Source organism: Camarhynchus parvulus, chromosome 4 (genome assembly GCF_901933205.1).
Source record: "Camarhynchus parvulus chromosome 4, STF_HiC, whole genome shotgun sequence".
In the NCBI taxonomy this organism is placed as follows: domain Eukaryota; kingdom Metazoa; phylum Chordata; class Aves; order Passeriformes; family Thraupidae; genus Camarhynchus; species Camarhynchus parvulus.
Genome location: NC_044574.1, coordinates 8,874,638 through 8,896,613, shown reverse-complemented (window position 1 = coordinate 8,896,613; position 21,976 = coordinate 8,874,638). Strand labels below are relative to the sequence as shown.

The 21,976-nt window shown below is 49.2% G+C and overlaps 1 protein-coding gene across 2 annotated transcripts in view; it reads right to left on the bottom strand.

The window, feature by feature from the left end:
* Positions 1 to 19,911, bottom strand: part of NAT8L (N-acetyltransferase 8 like) — a 32,544-nt gene extending 12,633 nt beyond the window's left edge. Inside the window, exons 1-2 of one of the 2 annotated variants that reach the window (XM_030947829.1) lie at positions 19,402 to 19,735; positions 18,021 to 18,185 (exon numbers count right to left, since the gene is read on the bottom strand). In XM_030947829.1, the coding sequence (XP_030803689.1) occupies positions 18,021 to 18,185; positions 19,402 to 19,735 (499 nt within the window). Of the gene's footprint in view, positions 1 to 16,172; positions 18,186 to 19,401 lie in introns of those variants that run through there. The other variant, XM_030947828.1, reaches the window with a different exon arrangement.
* Positions 19,912 to 21,976: the final 2,065 nt, after the last annotated feature.

Below are 21,976 nucleotides of genomic sequence, written 5' to 3'. Positions count from 1 at the left end.
AAATTCCTGCTCTTTTACCCTGTCTGGGTCTTGAAGAAGGAGAAGAACAACCCCAGCACTCGAGGCAACGTTCCCTCCTCCTTCCCCTTCATCCTTTGTGAAACACAGGGCAGAGCAGCCGAGTCACATCAGCATCAGGGGAGAAAGGAGGCTGTTCTGGGGACAGCTTGGCTGCTGGGATGAGAATGCTGCTGGCAGGAGGGCACAGACATGGCACATCAGCTGCCACCCAGCCAGACACAGGCAGCCTGGGTGCAGGGACCAACCAAGGACAGGCAGCAGCTGTCCCTGTCACTGACTACAACTGCTCAGCTAGCCAGGATGGGGAGGGGTTTATCTCTGTGTTTATGAGCATGCCATTATCCTATTATCCCTCCTTCTCTCCGTATTTCTCAAGTGTTGAGTTTCTCTCCTTTCCACCTTTCTAGTTTGCCTTGGCTTCAGGCAGGGCTGCATAACAGCTCCCACAAGTTCTGCTAGTGACTCTACACTTGACTTCAGTTAAAAGGCATTCCTGGAGGGGTCCTACAAAATAATGACATTTTAGTGTAGTTTATGGCTATGAAACCTGAGTGAGATGCAAGAGATCCTGACTCCCAACACTCCTGACATCCATGAGCATCTGTCTGCACCAGACAAGGCCCAGGTGTGGGGGAACAAAATATGTCAGGGAGACAGGAATTATTCATGCATGAAATGAGAAATGCTGTGGGACACCTTCCTCCCCATAAATAACCCCACATAATCTACCACTGCAGGACACATTGCCCTGTTATAAATAATTCCTGGCTGGAAGAGCACAGGGCAGTGCATCTATATGCCGAGGGTGGGTGACATCCCTTGATTCATGGAGCATCTGGGCAGCAGGCAATGAGATCACCCACAAAGCATGAAAAGAGATGGATGGTTTGGTTCTGAGCAACCACTTCATCTACGTCTCCATCTACCTCCTTTTCCATCCTTGCTAGCTTTCACCTGTGCTGTTACCAAGGGCTGAAGGTACTTGCAACAACCCCAAAGCTCAGCCAAAGCCTCTGGAGTTGCAAGCAGCAGGGAATCAGTGGGATGACAGTGACATCCAGCATTCAGTCTGCAACACAGCCACAGGGCAGATCCATGGACATTTGCTCCCAGAAACACTGTGACCCCAATCCAGCACAGCAGTGGGTCTCAAACTGCCCCAGGAGACAGGAGTGCAGAGTTGGCCTCTGAGCTGATAAACCTGAGCTGAAATGAGAGACAGGGTGATGGGGTTTGGACTGCAGGAACTGCTGCCCTAAGCATCAGTGCAAACCCCAAACCATATCTGCATTCAAAGTGGTATGTGCTGTACATGCCAGTGCTGATAAACCTGGAGCAGCAGCACATCTGCAAAGGTGATGGCCCCACTGTGCTCTACCTGCACCTGGGGGTGGGAAGGGTGGTGGGGTTGCAATTTAGAGTAACAGTATGAAAACTTTCATCAGTGCCAGCTCCGTGCTTTCTGACGGAGCTGGTGCAGCCTCAAAAGCACCCAGCTACTCCAACACAGGTATTCCATTTTGGGGTGCCAAAGAAAACCCCTAAGATACTAATGGCTAACTATAGCTTACTTTCACTCTTCTATTTTGACAGGAAGAAAGAAAAACACATTCTGCAGCAAAGGGACTTCAGGAAGTGGCCAGGTTTGGTCCTAAACAGCATCTCCTGCTGTCACTGCTGGGGACATAACCCAGCAGGCATTTCTAATCTTAAAACCTTTGCTTTAAGCCTCACCCTGTTCCTGTGAAGCACCTTTCCAACAGCTCCTGCCCACGCACCTCACTCCAGCAAAGCTTTGGAGCGCCCAGCCCGGATCAATGCAAGCTGTCAGTGGCCCTGCCCCATGTCAGCACCTCACTGGTTGATTCTGCAAACAGGCTTAAGTCCCCTGGGGCCCAGAGTGTCACCACGTGTGACAGCACCCGAGGGGGTGCTCAGCAAAGCCCTGGGAAGTGCTGGGCACAGCGCAGGAGCAGGCTTTTGATGAGACAGCCAGAAACCCAGGCGATGCCGCAGATGGGATAAAGACAGCCCTTCCAGCACATTTCAGAGGCTGCTATATTAAGAAGTGTAACAGCAGGACTTTAAAAATCTTCTATCAGGCTCTCTTTGCTGGTCATGCTGCACCTTGAAAAGCAAAGACTGTAACAAAGCCAGCGTATAACAACTGTTCAAGCGAAAGCTGCAGAAGCAGTTGTGGGGGATTAGAAGCAGCCTGGTTATCTGGACAGATGTAGCCTGGCCCATGGCTCTGCTCTCTGCTGCTGAAAAGGATGGCATGACACAGAGAAAGCAGAGACAAAACCAGAGATGCAGCAACCAGGGTCTACCTGCTGCTGGGTCACCAGGGGGAAAGCACAGATTGAGGAACGAGGCAGCATCTGTGCTTTTGGCATGTGAGCAATTGTTATCGATCAGCAAGGAATTAAACAGCTTAAAGGAGTGGATAAAGACTGGGATATGTGATTTTGGCTGGGCATTGTCCTCCAGGCTGGCTGGGTGATGAGTCCCAGTGCAATGGAGCTGGCTCAGCAGAACAGTCTGGTCTGCACAAATGGACAAAATCAGAAAAAAGTAATTAAACTTTTCAGGGTAGATGCTCCTTACACATGAAAAATACACACTAAGCTGATCAGCTGCAGAGTCAGGCCTTAAGTAAGACTGTGTTCTAGAATTTAGACTGGTTTTTAGTTAGAAGTTTTAAGGACAAAAGAAATCAAGCTCTTCTGCCTGCTTTGCTAGCCTAGGTTGTGCCAGCTCCAAAAGACTGATGTGACAATTAGCTCCTTGTTAGTGAAATTAGTTTACAAGATCAAATGTGCTGCTGGTTGTTTTTTGAGCCAGCTCCTTAAAAGGACATTGTTAAGGCTTGGTCTCCATCTTCTACATCAATCTTTCACTACATGGCTTTATTGCTTTCAAAAGGTACTGAATTCGCCTTGCAGCAATTTTCAGTCCCAAACATTGAACAAACTGGGAAATCTACAATTATTGGATGTTCTAGAATTCATTACTTGGTGGCTGACTTTTACTTTATATGCTTTACTGTAAAAGGGGACTGAGCAATAACTATTGAATGGCTTTCTTTAGCTTAGCAGTTGGCCAAGCCATAAATCAAACAGGGAAAATGGGCAGAATCAATCTGATTTGTACCATCCATCACTACTTTTCTGGTCTAAATTCAGCCAAGACTCCCTTTATTCAACAGAAGTGCCTGTATCTACATAGGTATTGCACCAAATGCTTCACAGCAAAGGGAGAAACTAAAGCTCATTTACTTAAGGTTAAATAATAAACATAATTCTGAGCTGTACAAAGACTTCCAGGGGGTTTTATGCTGCTGTGAGGTCAACAGCCTTTGAGATGAGTCACTTTTCAGGAGAGCCCCTCTTCTGCCAAAGCCCACAGCTAAAGCCTACAGAGCTCACTGCAAACAACTGCTTTCAGTCAGGAGAAACTTGGGTAAGATGAATTGCAGCCAAGATGTAAGTTCAACCTTAGGATATGGCAGAACGATGCATCAGGACAGAATAACTCATCTGTGCATGCAAACTCTTTAAATCAAGGGTCAAAAACAAGGCTGAGAGGTGCCTCCCCTAAAAGGTAAAAAAGGGAGCAGCTAAGAATATTTACATATTTTAAAAGTGCAGACAAAAACCAAGCAAAAAAACTCACCCAGGAAAAGAAACCACAACAGACCAAGTCAAGTAAAGGGTATATATTCATATATTATACATTGGCATATATTCAACCAAACAAGCTGCACAGCATGTTTGAGTGCTTCTGAGCATGATGTTAGCCCCCTTGCCACATTCTTGCTGCCCTCAGGAGTCTCTAAATGAGGACTTCCCTACCCCAGCAGCCGAGGCGTGACAATGACAAGGCAATATCTGTGGTGGAGAAACACTGACCAGAAAAGTCTGAGATCCAAAGGCAGCCCCTCTGCTTTGCCTCCCAGGACAAACTGGAACTGACAGACAGGGACTTGCACTTCACCAAACCCTGCACAGCAAAGAGAAGTGACCAGGACATTCTCCTAAAACCAACAATAAATATGGCTCTGCTGCACTCAAAACCTTTCCTTCTGCACATGACAGTGGTTTCACTGAATCCCACCTTGCTGCTGACATAATAAATCAAACGTCCCTGACCTCTAGCTTTTCATAACCTTTAGGAGTGAAATAGCAACCACAAGGAGTTATATTCTCTCTGAAAACACAGTGAAGAATTCATTACTCAATATTGAGGAAGACATCACGAAAAAATAAGAGGTTTAGGGTGGAGATTTGGTAAAAAACTACAGGCTGAAGTCAGGTGGTAGATGGTTTGATCTCCTTAAGTCTATTGCAAGCAAGAAATACTTCCTATTTCTAGTGTAACAGCTTGAAATGGTGCTGCACACACAACCTTCCCAGAGCACAGGCTTCCAACAAGGACACCAGCTATCATCAGCTGGGCCAAACCCACCCTGTCACCAGCTGCTACACCCAGGTGAGCCCCAAAAATCCATTACAGTGGATTGGGAAGAGATCAAGAGGGAGGAGTGAGCTCATCACCTCTGTCCTGCCCAGCTGCTCACCAAGGGCTCTCACTTGGGCATTTCTCACTGGACCAACCCTCTCTGAGCCAACCTTGCATGAGCCCCCCAGACATCTGGGCAAACCTATTCCCCTCAGCTCTGGGGAAGGAGAATGTGACGAAACAGGGAAACTGGGAAAGATAATCAAACTGGTAAGGAGAACCAGGCTTGGACAACCAACCCCAGGCTTTCTGCCCTGCTCCCATCAGGGCAGCAGCCCGTCTCTGCAGAGGTGCTCATCCTGTCATGGAAAGTGATGGGGAAAAAGCAATTTCTATCTGCAGCATGCCATAAAACAAAGCCTTTCCCTTGGAATGGGGTCTGATGTACTTCTGACATCCAAGGCTAGAGGCACTAACAGGACTAATGCTACAGTTTGTAGCAAATCCAACTCCTGACCCATATAAATAAATGAATAAATAACTAGTAAACCTCTCTGGAAGCAAACATTCTGAGTATTCTTGATGTGCTTTTAGCAGCATCTTCTAACACTGAGGACTTCCTAGAGCAGTGACTCTCTCCCTGCAGCACACCTATCAGCCCATCCCATTCAGGGAGAGCAGGGAAGGGGGCCCTTTCTCCACCACACCCTAAGGTGTTCCCTAGTCCTGCTGGGGCTGGATCTGACCCACTGAGAGCTGCAGGCACCTCCTGGTATCTGCACCTTCCCACATCTTCAACCCAACCCTCACCCAGGTGGGTGGTGACTTCTGTGACCAGGCAGAACCAGCAGATAGGGGTACCACTGCTTTCTCATCCCACTGTGTTTGCAAAGCCTGGTTTGGGGAGATGCTGAGCCCTCCTGACATGGTGTCTGAGGGTACTCAGCCCTTCTGAGGCACCTGGGACAGCCAGGGGCACTTACTGCAATGAGAGCTCTCCTTGAAAATAAACACAGCAGGAGAAGGCAACCCACCATCCTTCAGGTATCTCCTCCCCACAGCCATCCCACCACAGCTCCCACTGCAAATGAACACCTTTCTGGCCTGCAGCCCTCTACCTCTCCAGCCTCACTGTGAATATGTAACCCCTGGGGGCTGCAATATTTATCCCTAACTCAGCCAAACAAACCCTGGGGTGAGGTTGCTCCTGTGTGTTGTGTGTACACACATTCACCTGGGTATGCCAAGGCAAAGGGCTCCCCACTCCTACTCTGCTGCTGGAGCCTCTCACAGCAAGCAGGGCAAACACTGCCTCAGGACTTCACCTCTGCCACAAGTCACAGAATCCTATAATGATTTGGGTTGGAAGGGACCTTAAAAATCATCTGGCTCCAATCCCCTGCCATAGGAAGGAATGTCTTTCAATAGAGCAGGGTGCAGACCCCAGAAGGGCCTCCCAGGCAGCTGGAGCCTTCATCACCACACACTGCTTCAACCCTTAACTCCCAGCAAACCAGTGGCAATGCCCCACGTGAGGCAATGCCTGCCATGGTGCAGAAAAAGCACACACCTGGATGGCCACTCTTGTGAAAGCCAACATTTGTCTACATCCCTCTCCCAGCACATCAAAGCCATGCCTTGGGTATAGCTCTGCTGAGCTCCACTAGCCCAGACTCAAACCAGCACATTTATTTAATGTGGCAGCACAAGAAAATTCCACATCCATAAATACACAAACATCTGTCAGGCTGGGCACAGACAATGGATGTGTTGTGGATGATGCATTAACAGAAAATGAAAATTACATGTGTAACTCTCTACATCTCTAAAACTAAAAAAGAAAAAAACACCCAAACAAACCAACCTTTGCCATGCATTCAGGCTACCATGCCAGAACAACCAGGCCAAAAAAGTCCCTACAAAAGCCTAATCCATATCTCCTGTGATAAGCACCTATCAGCTTGTTACACCCCACATTCATGTGAACCCCGGTCTCCAGACCAGCCACAAGAGCTGGGGATTTGAAAGACATCTGTGAAGTGAATTACTGGAGTGAGTAGGTAACAGGCCATGTCTCACTCCATCAGGAAGCCACGTGGCAAATGAAGGGCAGGCTGCTCAGGGCTAGTGAAAGCAGACACTTTGTGCCTGCCCCCTCAGACTGAGGCTCATTCACAAAGGACCTGTGGGAAGGGGATCAACTTACAAATACAAACTGAATACAAACTGCACTACAGCAACCAGAGCCAGCAGAGATGCAAATCCACACGAGACTGGGTACAACTGCAGTGCTTTGAGGATCTGTTGGATTGTCCCATCTACAAAGACAACACTAAACCTCCACACACAATGCCAGGACAGGGCAGGATGAATATATCCAAGAGCAGGTTCACAACTACAACTCTTTTTTCCAGTGCACCAGTATTCCCTAAAGCATCATAAATTCATCTTGCAGGCAGCTGATAGCACGTACAGCAAACCCAAGGTTTGCCACCATTTATGTCACAGGTCCCCTGTCGCTATCCAAAGAGCACTTGGACCTATACTGCCCCTAAGAATATGCTAAACTCCCAGCAAGAGACAAGGGATTTAAGCCCATGATTAAGCTAAAGCAAATGCTCCACTGAATCTTTAAGCCAAACTGTCCCAAGAGTTCAGTCTCACTCAATGTGGGGGGTTATGCGAAGATCTTTTTTTAGAATTTCACTGAAATCCTCTTTAGCTATTTGAGTTAACCATGAAAAATATTCCCACTTCTTGAGAATCCTTGCAGATGCTTTGATGTTCCTCAGACTACTGGTGGCTCAAAAAAAAAGCCCTGTAAAACCTGAGGATGGCTTATTCCCAGACAAAAATCACTGTCCAAGAGGCACAGCTTGATGTTATCCCTCTGAACACTGACAGCTTCTGAAACCCACCAGACATAAATTTTCAGAGACATTAAGTGAATCTAATTGACTTTACAAGCAGCAAAAGCTTGAAAAGGTGTTTTACAAACACCTATTTTAAACAGATTAAAAAAAAAAAAACTCTCATTAGCATCCCTATTGTACAGTAACTTCTTCACTGCTTGCTTTCTCTCTTTTTAAACAAATCCCACAATAACAACATAATTCGACCCAGGAGGACTTTATCAGGATGCTCAGTGCTGCTCAGCAGCCAGGTATCTGCTGTGCTTTCATTGCTCTGCCTCTCACTAACCATCATCTGAATTAGCACTTGGAAATGGCAGGTGCTCCAAACCAGGCTGTTTTCAAAAGCTTCTCTTTGCAGTTCTACTATTTAACATTATTTTAAATTGGAAGACTACATACAGATTTAGGTCTTCCCTGGATTCCCACTAGAAGTGTTACACAGTGTTTCTGATGCTGTTCTCTAGATCCAGGGAGGATGAACAGATTTGGCACCTCCAAAAAAAGAACAAAAAACCCTGGTCTCAGGAAATGAAGTGGTTTGGGTTTTTTTTTCTTGCACACTCTGAATGCAATAAGGATTTTACATATCTTGTTAAAATGGGAAGGATTAGGTTTGTAAGGAAAGTAATAGGGGAAAAGATCAATGGATACATCTGGAAGTGATGTGGGTCAGATGCTCTGAAGGTGCAAGAAATGTTGTTGCTGGCAGTTCATTTGCCTTTTGAAAAAATGTTCTCCCCCCAGCAGTGACATGTGGGCTTGTGCACTGTTTGCAGCTTAGCAGACACAATATCCTCGTGCTGCTGACTTCAAATTATGTTCTCATCTTTGTTATTCTCAGTCTTCTACAAAAGAAAGAACCTTTCAAGTATTTACTTGCACTCACCATGCTAAATATCTGGACAAACAGAGAGGAGAACAAAGTACATATGCAATAAAATTAGGTAAAGGCAAATAAATTGAAAAGTTTGATGGAAGGAAGGGGAAAACCAGAGATACAGAGGGATCCTGGGCCACCCATGGGAAATGCCAGAAGTGATGAGTAAAACAAGAAGTAGATCAGACCAAAAATCACTGGAGAATTCAACACAAGGATGGACAAGGGAGGTGAGCAGAGCTCAAAGGAATGCAAGTATTGCAGTTTGACCCAAGACTGGAAATGTGGGATACAGAACTACTGTGCTAGGGGATGGAAGAGGGATTAAAAAATGGAAAAAAAAAACCTCAAGGAATCACCAATGATTATCTGATATCTGTTAAAGTGAGCATTGAATGCAAGATGCACATGACCAGACAGCTGGTCCAGCACCCCATTTCAATTAGCAGCACTAGCACAAAGCCCAAGAGTTGCAAGAGTGAAAAGCAAACAAACTTGCACTGCTGATGCTGGCTTCCAAGTCAGGATTCAGCACACTGGCCAGGGAGAGTGGGAGCAGCTTGTATAGCAATTACTGGTGATTGAGGGTAAATCTAGGCAAGCAGCTTACTTAAAAATGCAGTTTTTGTCAATGCAAAATAATTCACACATTTGTCTGAATCACCAAAGGTGGAAAATGAAAGGCAGAGGAAAGCCAGGCTGGCACAAATACTGCACAGAGCTCAGCCCCCAGCACTGCTGGCCAGGACACAGACACACAGCTCAGTGCTCCAAGGATCACAGGGAGTGGATGCCCCAGCAGCCAGGACTTCAGACATGGACCCCTCAACACCACTTCTTCAACTACTGCACTGGTATAAAATACCTAAATATGTAATTCAAACAGGGCCTGGGATGCCTGAAATGCCAGCAGTGACTCAGTATAGATTTAACAGTGCCATGCAAAGCAGGACCTGCCTGAGGGGTAACAAGCACTTTACCAGGTCATGGCTCCTATCATGGTCAGCATTTCCTAGGTATGCACTTGGCTCTGACCTGTGCTTCTTAAGGAAAACCCTAACAGCCAACCAACCATTCTGTTTTGGGCTGAAAAAAGCATTACACCTCCCACTAAACACAGATCCTTGCCTCATCACAGTGAAAAAACAGAGAGGGAGTAGTAAATCAGCTTACTTTGGACCAAAACTATCCTTCCTTTTACTTTCCAGTTCCTGAACTGAAAAATCATTTTCTTACAAAATCTGTTTTTCAGTTTTACCACCTGGATAAACCCTAGAAACAACACATGAATTTTAAGTGACAAATATGACTTGCTAGTTACAATTTCAAGCAGGACACGCTGTGGTGGGACTAATACCTTGAATTATTCCATTAGCATTTACACTGTTGCAAATCCCACTTTAAGTAACAATATCTCATGTAGCCAGTTAAAAATACAACTGTAATACATGCTTCCCATTACCAATTTTGAAATGTCTCCTTTCACTCCCAGAATCCCATTTTAAAGCAGAAGCCCAGCCTGGCACTAAGCCCTGGGAATCACAGGTCTACATTTTAGAACTATCTTGTAAGAAATATAATTTTTTCCTTTTGAAAGAAACACTCTTTAAACAGTTACAGAAGACAATGAATGAGTGCACTGTGCTGTCATAAATTGTTAATTGATTGCTGGAGTCTAATGGGTCAATAGATGACTTCAAAGAATGGCTCAAAGCCATCTGTAACAGATACCACAGCTTGTACCTAGCTCTGACCAGACCATTATGAACTAATTTTTGATGCATCCTTAAAAAAGGACATGAGGCTTCTTGGTGATTGCATGCGCCCCCCTTACCAAAACACAAAAACAAAAAAAGAAGAAAAAAAACCACAAAAAAAACCCTCAAAACCCCACTATTTCGTTACAAGGAAAATAAATTTGTCAATAGAAACTAGGTAAGACATGCTGCTATCTTTGGATATTCTTTAAGACTCCTTTCATTAGTCACCTGTCGGGATAATAAAATGATGCCTCAGCTTTCTACAGAATGGGAAAAAAAGAAAAGAGAAAAAGAAAATCTAAAAATACACTTTGAAGCTCCCTGTTTTGCTGATGCAGAAAGTAACAACAAAGGCTCATACATCCCTCAGCTCATCACAGAACCAGATACCAGCAAAACACTCCAGGTCTCTCTTTTTGCTGTAGCCTGGAAGGGACCAGCACCAAGTATGTGATTATTTGTAACAGATCCCCAGCAGTGCATTACCAAAATAAAGCCAATACAGCAACAAACAACTCTGTGAGCTCCCAGAGTCCCTGAGGGGCTCACAGCCACCCCAAAAGTCATTCCCATCCTGAGAAATTAAATATAACCTACCTGAATCAAGATCTAAGCCTACAGAATGAATTTCAGAAATCCACACTGAAATTTGGGGAGATTTTGAATGCTTTACCTTCTTGAATAATCAGGTCATGCATTTAGACTTTTACATAAAATCAGTTTTTTTCAATATATTTAGAGGTCTTCAAGTAGAGAGCAATCCCCCATGGCAATTTCTAAAGTATTAAGAGCACTGGTGGTGCACATTGAGAGGCAACAACATGACCACACTTGGGTAATCCTAGGAGGCTGAATATAATAAATAAATAAGAGAATAAGATTTTTCAGTTCATGTTTCTACATCCAAAATTCAGTGTCAAGAGGGGCTCAAAGCTTTGTGCCTGTAAAACTCCTGCCACTAGTCAGATATCCAACATAGAGCCTAAATTTAGGCTATTATGAAATCTTAAACTGAAACACTTCTGGACAATTGTTTTAAATTTTGGCCATTCCTAAGAGAGCAAGAGAAAGAACTGCCAAAACTCTTTATGAGAGTAATAAATTTGCATTTAAACTTGTGAACAAAATTCTGGAGTCAGAATCCATTTTGGTTTATTCACTAAGACAGTCCTGAGAAATTGCATACAACCATGCCAGAAAACATTTAATGCAGGAGAAAACATTAAAAAAATTACTCAAAGCTAGGAAAAAACCCCAGAACACCTGATGTCCTTGCCTCCTTCATGTTCCTAAGTCCTAATGTGGCTTGTTTGCTGGTCTTGAGAAGTTAACTGCACCTAAAAAACTACTGATGTTCAATTTACACAAGTGGTTACCTCTTGTACAGAAGATTAATGACCAGCACTGGCATGTGCTGAGGATCTTCCACACCTGCAGGTTCAGCAGCATCACATCCACCAGCCATGGCTACAACTCAAACACTGCTGCACTGAGTGATGGTCATGTCCATGAGGGACTGGCTACTTTTAGAGAGAATGCTTGAACAAATGGTGGGGGGGAAAAGGTCATATTACTCTGCAAAATTTACTATAAAATCTATTTTCATCTAATTTTGACATGGGACTGTGCCAAACTTGTGGATCTAAAGGGAGAGCTATTTTTATGTTAAGGGTATGCACATTGAGTGATGGGTTTGCTGCAAATGTTCCTGCTCCTGAGATAAATAAATAGGGAGGGGGGGAGGCTGCAGCAGCTTGCCCATAAACGTGTTTATTCCACTGGCTGTGGATGGCACAGCCCTGAATCCAAAGACTGCTCCCCTCATCAGGCAACTCCAGTTTTCTATGTGGGCCCTTCACCAAGAGCATTGCACTTCTACTCTGTACTACCTGAGCCCCCAGAAGTGAGGGGGAAAAAAAAAGATTTTGTGAGGTAGAAAGGCCCTGCAGACCCTCCAGTGGGTTGAGCAGAGCTGGCCCACGTGGCTCAGCACTGCAAGGGACTCAAGTTGTGTCACATCCTGATCTACCCTAGCTGTTATCAGCAGGGCTGCAGCACTGGGGCTCTGCATGGTGCTTGCTGCTGGGGCAGGACAGCCCTTGGCCAGCTCTGGGAATTCAGGAGGGGGCAGAGCTGGTGCCAGCAGCTCTCAGCCTTGCTCACTGTGCCCATGCCCCACGCCTGCAGGATGGGACTGCCTCCAGATGGAAAAGCCAAGGCTCCAGCACAGCAAAATGAGGCAGCCACGAGTGATGGAGTGCCAGTGTCAGAGGAGGTGGGTTTTGGGAGGCAATCCCACTCTAAAGACATTTTACATTACTCAAATAAAACCAAAATATTTCAGCCCATTACAAATGCTGGACAAAGCCCATCCCTAACACTTGGAAACAGGAGTTGTTTTTATCTTGCTTCCCAAAAAACTCTGCACTGGAGATGAAAGATGCAAACCAGGCAGTTGTCATGCTGCTAAGTTGTAGAAACCCAAAAGCAACAGTAGAAATTGCTGAGCTGAAGAATCCCTGACTGTCCCACTTGCAGGAGGTCAGCTTTGGAAATACTTTGACAAAATACTTCCCACTATAAAGTATATGAAAAGTCCGTAATCCTAATCTTATAGGATCTCTCTGCTCCCTGGAAGCACTCTCATGGAGCTGCAGAGAGATGCCAGCAGTGATATGCTCACAGGACTGACTTTCCTCTGCTGAGGAGACCTAGCCTCAGTTCCCAGCAGTGATAGGAAGCAGAGCTGGGAAACACCCAAGAGGAGATAAGGACACAGCCTCTCCCGGGGGTTTCCCAGCCCCACAGAGAACTGCTCACCACCCTACCCCACTGTGGGAAAGGCAAGCATGAAAACCCCGATACAGGACAGGCAGCTCAGGGCTTTGGCAGATACACGAGGTCAGGGCACTGCATAAGCCAGCAAGAAATGCTGCAGATAGGGATGCTTCAGATTCCAGCTGCCTCTTGGGCACCAGGAGTGGGGCAGGGCTCTCCAAAAACACATTCCTCCACTGGGAAGCAGCAGCCCTGAGCCCTCTCTGGCTCAGGTAATTGAGCTGTTTCATTGCAAAGCAAGAGCTGCTCTATTCTTTCCAAACAATGTTATCATTCGGCAGCTTCACTCCTGCTTATCTATCAGCTTGAGCATTATCCAGAATGTGGAAGAACTGGGCTCTGTGGCTGCCCCTCTGCCCCGGGGCTCAGTGGGGAGAAACACCCTCCCCACCCCCTCTGCCTGTGTCTTTGGAAGGGTTTAGGCATGGCAGAGCAACCACAGCTCCAGGGCTGAGGATCTCCTCCCAAAGTAGACCCTGTATTTTCCCTGCACCCCAAAAGTCACCTCTGAGCCTCCCCAAGGCTCAGCACTTATGGAGCAGAGGTAGCAGGAGCCACAGGACTCACAAGCAGCTGTTCACCTTGCAAACATCGTGCCAGAGGTAAAAAGCCCACTGCCAAATGGCCTGATGCAAGACACAGATACTCACTTGTTACCCAGACAGACACCTCACTGCAGGTGAGGGAAACCTCAAAAGGTGGAGGCAGCAAACAGGACCTCACCTGCTCACAACCCAGCTCTGGACCCACCTCAGCTGGTGTCCTTCTGGCAGAAGGGCATGATCCCAGAACCTCTGCCAAGAAGGGCAGGACATCCCCCCTTTGGGCTCAGCTGAGGAATGTGCCACCAAGGGCAGCAGAAACTGAACCCTAATGAGCCACCCCTGCAGTCCCTCTTCCTCAGGGCCCTGTGCCCCAGGGAGGCCAGGATGTCCCTGCAGGCTCCTCCCGTGCACTGTCACACACAGGGGACAAAGGGCAGCCAGACAGGAAGGCTCTGCTCACCCTGGATGGAGGCAGGAGAGCAAAGCACCCAGAGGTGCCTGGCTGCTCACGGAGCAGGAGCTGGAGCTGTGCAGCTGCCACAGCCCTCGGCGTGGGTGGCTCTGTGACCCAGCACCTGCAGCAGCACTGCAGCTTCAGCTGCTGCATCACCAGGGCCCCAACACCCCCCAGGTGCTGCAGCCTCAGCTCCCCAGGGTGTCCATCTGTGCTGTCTGTCTGTCCAGCCTCCCCTGCAGCACTGGGCACTGCGATGCAGCCACCAAGCTGTCACCAGCTCCCAAAACCCGGCACAGCCCAGCTGCCACCACCAGGTCTTTGCAGCACCAGGTCAGGCATGCACACACCTCAGCAAACCCTGCCAGGACAGCCAGCAGCAGCTCTTTGAACAACCACAGAGACATGGAAATTCATAAATTCATCAGTCAAAGCTCCAACTCCAGTCGCTTTGGGGAGCAGCAGTTTTGCATGGGACACAAGGAGTCTTGGTTTCCATAAGCTCTCCAGCTGAGACCTCAGCCTCACAAGAATCTCTCTAACACACCAACCACTGCAAAAAATCATACAACACAAGCAACTGGGACAGAAGCTTGAAGAGACACTGTAAAATTGATTAGTCATCAAAATCATCAGACCATAAAAGAAGCTCCAGCTGTGCTCATCTTTTTTTTGTGTGGATAAATGCAAGAGGCAGGGCTCTAGTTAAAATTAATTCCTTTTTTTTGTTGGTTTTGGTTGGGTTTTCTGTTTACTAGAGCTTGTTACTCTGGTTGACAATTAAGCCCATTATCCAATTCCTTTCTTTTTCACCGTACCACTAGTCTTTTTTCATAGCCTTTGAAGAAGGAAAAAAAAGAAAGGTAAATTCCAATAAGTGCTATTTTAAAATGAAAAATGTGAGTTTACAAAGAGCTCAGGAAGGTGTTTGAACCATTCAACCTTCTGTTTTAAGACCCCAGCATGCACAACACAAACAATTCCTTTCACATTGAAAGCAATTTCAAGTCACACCACTGTGTACAAGCTCCAAGTTAAGCACTGGCCCAAATGTTCTGTCAGACCCTTGGCATAAGTGCAGGAGGGCAATAGAAAACAAAGATTTGAATTTTGGCTAGTGTACTTCTGCAAAATCACTGTCAGCACATATTTTTCAGTTCATACAAAACCCAGCAGAGGAAAATTCAAACAATAACTAACTTGGAGGTGAGGGGTTGAAAAAAACTGCAGAAGAGAAGCCCTAATATGGTGCAACTCATGGAATTGCTCAACACTAATCATTAACCTGGGTGCTCATGGTATCCCACAGCAAACCTGGTCCCTTTGGCTTGGTTATAAAATTGACCCACATGTTCTGTGGATGTTTTCACAATACCACCAAGAATGATCCATTTCAATAGTTAAAATATCCCCCCACTGTAGATGCCTGCCTCACCAGAAGCTATTTGCTGGAGATACTCACTACAACAGTACCCCAGCTCTAGGCACCACACAAAGCTGGCTGCAAACAAGTTTTTGTGCCTAGGTATCTTGGATTCCAAGAGCAAAAACCTCATCAAAGTCTCAACCAACATCTTTATCCAAGACCTTAAGACCATGTCCTAGTTCTACCTTGGCATTCATCACCCTGAGAAACAGGAATTCATAACCTCATCACAAAAAAGCTCCCTTTCTCTTTTTTCCGTGCTGAGAAAAAAAAGACACTGAAGGAGGAAAACATGGATTCTCTAAAGAAGGAGCAGCAAGCTGCCTGGTCATACTCCCAGGCCAAGCTGCAGTTATATCAGGTTGGGTTTAACTTGTCTGGTCAAGCTCTGGCCATCTCCAGCCTCTCTGGGACCCTGTCCCCACACCCCATTACTCCTCTCTTAACACCTCACTGAGAAAGCTCTCACAAAGATTTCCGCTGCCACAATACAAGCCCTTCTCATTCCCACTGCAATAATTCTGCCTGGGTGCTAATTTGTAAACTAGGCAAATAAAAGACAAACTTGGGGCTTGAATTTGTTTTATTGTCATTGTTGTGTCCTTTGGGTGGGACCGGCAATGCCAGTGGGGCACATTGCTGCTTTCCTCTGGATGTTCAGCCAGCCAGCCTTCAAAGTGCACAAAACTCTGGCATTTTCTAGGATGACTGTGTTTATACTGCTGTCCTATGGGAAAAAAAATCCATCAACTGCATTTTTGGAGGAAGCAGGAGCAAACCACTGGATTCATGCCTTGTGGCCAGCTACACCAAATAGCACTACATGGATTCATGGTACACAGTGCTGGTTCCAATGCACAGACACCCTTCCCCAGACCCCAAAATCTCCCTGGTCCCTTTATCCAACACCACTATCATCAAGAAGCTTTAACAAGCACCAACAATCCCATAAATCTGCTTTTTATGGCATGGCAGAAGCCTAATTACATGATTAAATTCTGTCAAAAATTAAAGCCCACACATTTGCTCTAAAATTGCAATTAGCTCTTTCAGGTACCAAATAAAAGCAAGGCTAACATTTCAAAGACATGTTGGCAACACAGCTGAACTAAATTACATTACTGACCCTAAACAAATTGAGGGCATTACTTTGAGTCTCTTTCCTTTATTTTCTGTGTCTGCAAGTGTTATAAACACAGGCACTGTGATCCCTCTCAGTTGTGACCATGCAAGTCCTGAGCATTAACAAGCTAAGCAGCTCACCTACTAACTCCATATCACACATTCTTATTCTACTGGAATCTTCTGCTCTTTTCTCCAGCATAATACTTTGCTGGGCCTCACGACAGAGGTGCAGAAATGCTTTGTTATGAACCCTTTTATTTCTGTGACACCACCTTTAATGAAGATTGAGCTTTTTAAATATACATCACACATCACTTAATTTTTACAAAAACAAGCTCTGTAAATGAAACACTCTGTATGTAAGATGGGACAAGATATAAGATATGCACTATGTATAGATATAAGATATATCTGTATAAGATATGCACTATGATGGGAAGAGACAGCTAAATTAAGCTAGTTAATGATTTTCATAAGAGGAGCAACATTTTAGCAAAATGTAACATTGCATATTAGAAGTGTGGGAAGGCTTGTGGCTATTACACTTCCTAGCAGTTCTCTAGAAGTGCCCAGGGAGAGGTTTGTCACACCTGGGGAACAGGAATGATACAGCAAATACATGGTCACGTGGAAAAACAACACAGCAGGTACCCAAGAAGAAAGCAGGTACCCCAAGAAGATGGAACCCAGGTGGGACAACATCCTTGCCTTGCTTTTCCAGCTCACCACTAGCACTCTGTAACCACCAAAAGCAAACCTCAAACCCCAACTGACTGCCCAGGCATCCCCCTGCTCTTGTCCTCAATACGGATGCGTGCCTACAAAAAGGGAAATAGCACCTGCAGGTTCTAAAGACCTTTTTTTTTTGATGACCTAAGTTATCTTTTACAGCTTAACAAGGTATTATTATCATTAGATACTGTATTTTTAATTATATGCATATATGGAACAAAGGGATGAACCCAGATCAGGGCAAGCTTACGTGGCAGCACCCCTTAACATACCTGATCCATGCCTCTTCCAAAACACCTGCATTAAGGAATGTTCTTGAATGACATGGGAAAATGGGCTCAATAGCTAAAATGGGCTCCTCTGAGCATTTGGGCTAAAAGGCCTTTCATCTCCCTTTCCTCCTGCAGTCAGTGCTAATACCAAATGCATGGAGCAAAAAAAAACCACCGAGCTGAGGATGCAAGGGCTGGGGCGGGCCCAGGCTGCAGGGAATAACCTGGATCCTCCAGAATAACATCCTCCAGCCTCAGTGTCCCCAAGCACCTCAGCCCAGCCCTCGGGGTGGCTGTGGGACCAGCAGCACGGTGCTCCAGGGGTGGACAGAGGCTGCCTGGGATGACTAGGCACTTGGGGGAGGGGGAGTAATGAAAAAAAAATTAAAGAAACCAAAATCAGCAAAAAAAAAACCCCAAACCAGACCAAAGCCAGAGATGGCTTTGTGCCTGGTGTGGCTAAAGAGCTGCATTCTGGCGACTTTTGAGCTTGCTCAGTGCTGCTGACAGGAGGAAAAGGCGCCAGCAGCAGGGAGCAGCCATGTTCCCCAGCAGGCTGGGGGAGGAAGGCTCCCTCAGGGAATTCGTACTCACCTGGCGGTTTCATGTAATATTGCTCAATATCGGACATGTCCGTGTGCAGCGCACAATCGAGATAGTGCAGGATAACTTTTCTACTGAAGTAGTACCTCATGCCCATCAGAAAGATGGGCAAACAGCAGGTCAGCAGGAAGGACTTGGTCACAACAAAGCACATTACTATGGAGATAAGGAAGAGAAATAAACGACACCTGTCAGAAAAGAGAATTTAGTGTTGATTTCGGAATACAAACTCATTATAAAAATAAATCAATAAAACAAGCACAGTCAAAATATACATTTGCAGTACACACACAGTTCACGCTCTCGAGATTATCGTGTTAAGGGACGGCGTATCGCGACGAGACAACCCGGAGAAGTTTATGAGGTCCTGAAGGAGCCGGTGGGGAAGATGCCGCCGCGCCACGCCAGGGCCCACCGAGCCCCTCCGGAGCGGGGCCGTGGGGACCCCGAGAGCCCCGCACGCCCCCGGCCCCTTCGCTGTCCCCGGCGAGGCCGGAACGCGGCCGGGTGGAGGAGCCGCGCTGCGGGCACCGCTCCGCAGCCATGTGTTCGCCACTGCGGCACTGCTATTTCCATCAGCACCGACTCCCCGGGCAGCCACCCTGCCCCTTCCCGCCCTGGGGGGCTTCTGCGGGTGTCTCTGAGCCGGCGGCTCTCTCGGCACGGCCCAGAGCCACCGGCTGCGTCTCCCAGCGCCCCAGCGCCTGCCGGGGGTCCCCCTCAGCGTGGGATCCCGTCCTCCCCGGTGTCTGGGACATGGGGTGCGACCAGCTCGCAGCCACCGGGGGCAGGAGACCACCCCAAAACCCTCTCGGGGCGGGGGGCGCGCGTTATTAATTATTGGCACGGGGAGGGGACACCTTGCAAGCGCTATTTTTAACTCAGTAAGGCGAGGTGACCCCGCGGCCCGGTGCGGCTGCAGGGGCACCCCCTCCCCACGCCGGGGGCGAATGGGGGCCGCTCACAGCGGGCCCGGCTGTCACCAGGCAACGCCGGCACGCCGTGCCCCCCCTCGCCGGGCTGCGCGGGGGCGGCCGGTGCGCTCCGCTCCCCTCCGCGCACCCCCGAGCCCTGCAATAGCCACAATGACTGATCTGCCCTCACCCCCGCCGCGACCTCCCCTTCACGGCTGCCCGCCCTTACACCCGCGAGGGTCGCGCATCCCCGGCGGCGCCAGGCTCCCCCTCCCAGCCTGCCTGGCCCCGCCGCAGCGCTGCGGCTCCGCGGCCGCCCCGCACGATGCTGCGGCGCTCTCCCGGCCGCACCGCGCCCGCGGGTCCCCGCCGCCTCCCGCCTCTCCGACCATTTTGTGAAGACCCGCAGCGGCGAATAAACCCGGCGCCCCCCTCCCCAAAAGGGAGCGGATACTCACCCGCCAGCAGCCCGTAGAGCAGCTGAGTGAGGGGCTGCTGCTTCAGCCCCCTGAACGCCGTGTTGGGGATTCGCTCCATGATCCCCTCGTAAAAGATGCGGCGCACCACCTCCTGTTCAGAGGGGTGGAATTCGCGGATATAGACATTGTCGCGCCTGGGGTCTTCTTTTGGTGGGGTGAGGGGAGGTGGGGGTGAGGGAGGGGAGCCCGCCAAAGAGGGCCACATCTGGGAGGAGGAAACAATGATCGTGTCTTTTTTGGATCCCGGGATTGATTCATGATCTTCCGCCACAATCTTGGTCTCACAAACCATCTTGGGAGACAGACAATGCATGCAAACCGGCCGCGGGGAGGGGGCGAGGAGAAAAAGGGAGGGGAGGTGTCAGAAAATTAACAAAAAAACCCAAGATTAAAAAAAAAAAAAAAAAAAAAAGGAAAAAGGGGAGGGGGAAGGAGCGGGGCGCGGAGCCGGCACGGAGACCCGCGGGCAGCGGGGCGCAGAGCAGCGCGGCCGGGCGGGACCAGAGGAAGGAGCCCCGCTGCATTTTGGAGAGGCATTTATAGGGCGGGGGGGCCGCGGGTCCCCGGGGTCCTAGAGCCCCCCGCATTGGCTGCGCGGGGTCGCCATGTGATCGGGGGGGCGGGACACCTCCCCTTGCCCCCCCCCCCATCCCTGCACCGCCCCTTGCAAATTACTACGGCGCGGGGTTGCGCGGAGAGTCGGGGGCCGTGCGTCGCTGCCCGCATGCATCGGTGCACGCGGAAGAGGGTTATTAATTTATTTTTTAATGTGTCTGTTTATCTACGGCGAATGCACTGTGTACTCCGCAGATTTCTGGAGTAGCCGCTGCGGATGCGCGGGGCTGCGCAGGGCGCTGCGGGAGCGCGGAGCCGCGGGGAGGGAGGGCCGGCCGGCCGGCCGGCGGGCTCCGCACCGCGTCCCGGGGGAGCTCCGCACCGCGTCCCGGGGGAGCTCCGCACCGCGTCCCCGCGGGCTGCGGCGCGGCTGCTCCGCCGTGAGTCCTTCCCCGCGGCGGCGCGTCTCTGCGCGGCCCCGACGCGGAGCGCGCTCCCGCTCCGCCATCCCGCGCGGAACGCTCTGCGGGGACGGAACGGCCCGGGGGTGCTGCCGCGCGGCCCCGGCTCGTCCCAAACCCAAGTGAATCCCCCTCTCCATCCCTCAGCGCCCCCCGGTCAGTAACTTTTCCTGCCGTGCCCACGCCACTGCGCGGTGCGGAGAGCGCTGCCGGCCCAGCCGCCTCCGCGCCCCTCCGCGGGGCGGTGAGAAGCGATGGAGGGGGAGGGGGGATGCGCAGGGAGGAAGACGGGCTCCTCCTCTTCGCAGGACCCGAAAAGCTTCGGCCTCTCCCGGCTGGAACCGGCCGGCATCTGCCCGAGGCATGCGCCGTGCGCGGCCGGTGCAGGGACGGGGTGGGCGGGGGATGCTGGGCGGGGAGGCGGGAGGTCCCGGACCCCCCCCGGTCCCGTGAGGGGCATCCCCCGAGAGCTCCGTCTGCCCCTCCCCCTGCCCGGTGACAGCCCCCAGCCGTAGGGGCTGTGCCTCTCCTCAAACTTCACCTGTGCATCCCCCCCGGGACTTGCAACTCCTGCGAGCCTCAGCCGTGCCTTTGCCTGCAGGGTGCACCCATACACCCCATCAAAGTTTCATCTGTTCCTCCTGCCCCGGTAATGTGCTCCTGTGCACCCCCCGTGCAGTCATCTCTCGTTAGCATCCCTGTGTCCCCCTGCCAGGTGTGCATGTCTCTGTAAGATGCATCCGTGCACCCTCCCTACAAGTTTTGTCCCTGCATGTCCTGGGAGATGCGCTCTGCCGTCAGGGAGTGCGGCTGTGTCGCTGGAACTCTGCGGGATTTGCCTTCCTGGAGCTCACCGACTACACTTTGGTCCTCAGGAAGATGCAGTGACTGGATCTTGGCTTCAAGCTAAAGCTTTATTTCACTGTGATGATTTCATAGTGGTTTCATTGCTTCACTTTTCTATTAAAAATAGTTCAGGAGTATGAGTGGAGGGAGGGGGGAAGGTTTAGATAAGGACTTGGAAGCCTTCCCACCCAGAGGAGCGGTGCCAGCACCCCACAGGCTTGCGCTGCGTTGGGCATCCCTGGTGCTGCTCCTCGGGTGGCTGTGGGACCTGCTCGTGGCCAGGCACTGCAGAGCTGCCAGGGCTGCTTGGGCGCCTGCAGAGCTCCCCTTTAACGAGCATCACCTGCAACTGCAGCCAGAGCGACCCCCATTTCCCAAAGCCTCTTCACTGGAGATCAAAACACAGGATTATAAAAGCCATCGTGGCATAGGTACAATAGTGGATGAGCTGGCCAAAAGAGCATCTCCTGATCAAAAGTGGAGCCTCCCGTGGGAGGGAGATCACCCCAATGAAGAGAGGCAAGGCACATGGCACCCGTGCATGCCCCTAACATCTCCTCTCAGCAAGGAAGGAGCAGTTGGACTCCTGCACTTGGGAGATACCTGGCAGCCCCAAATTCACCAACACAAAGAGTCAGTAGATGGGGGGAAAAAGCTGCAAAAATCAGAGCAGTGTTTGCCTTTGAATTCTG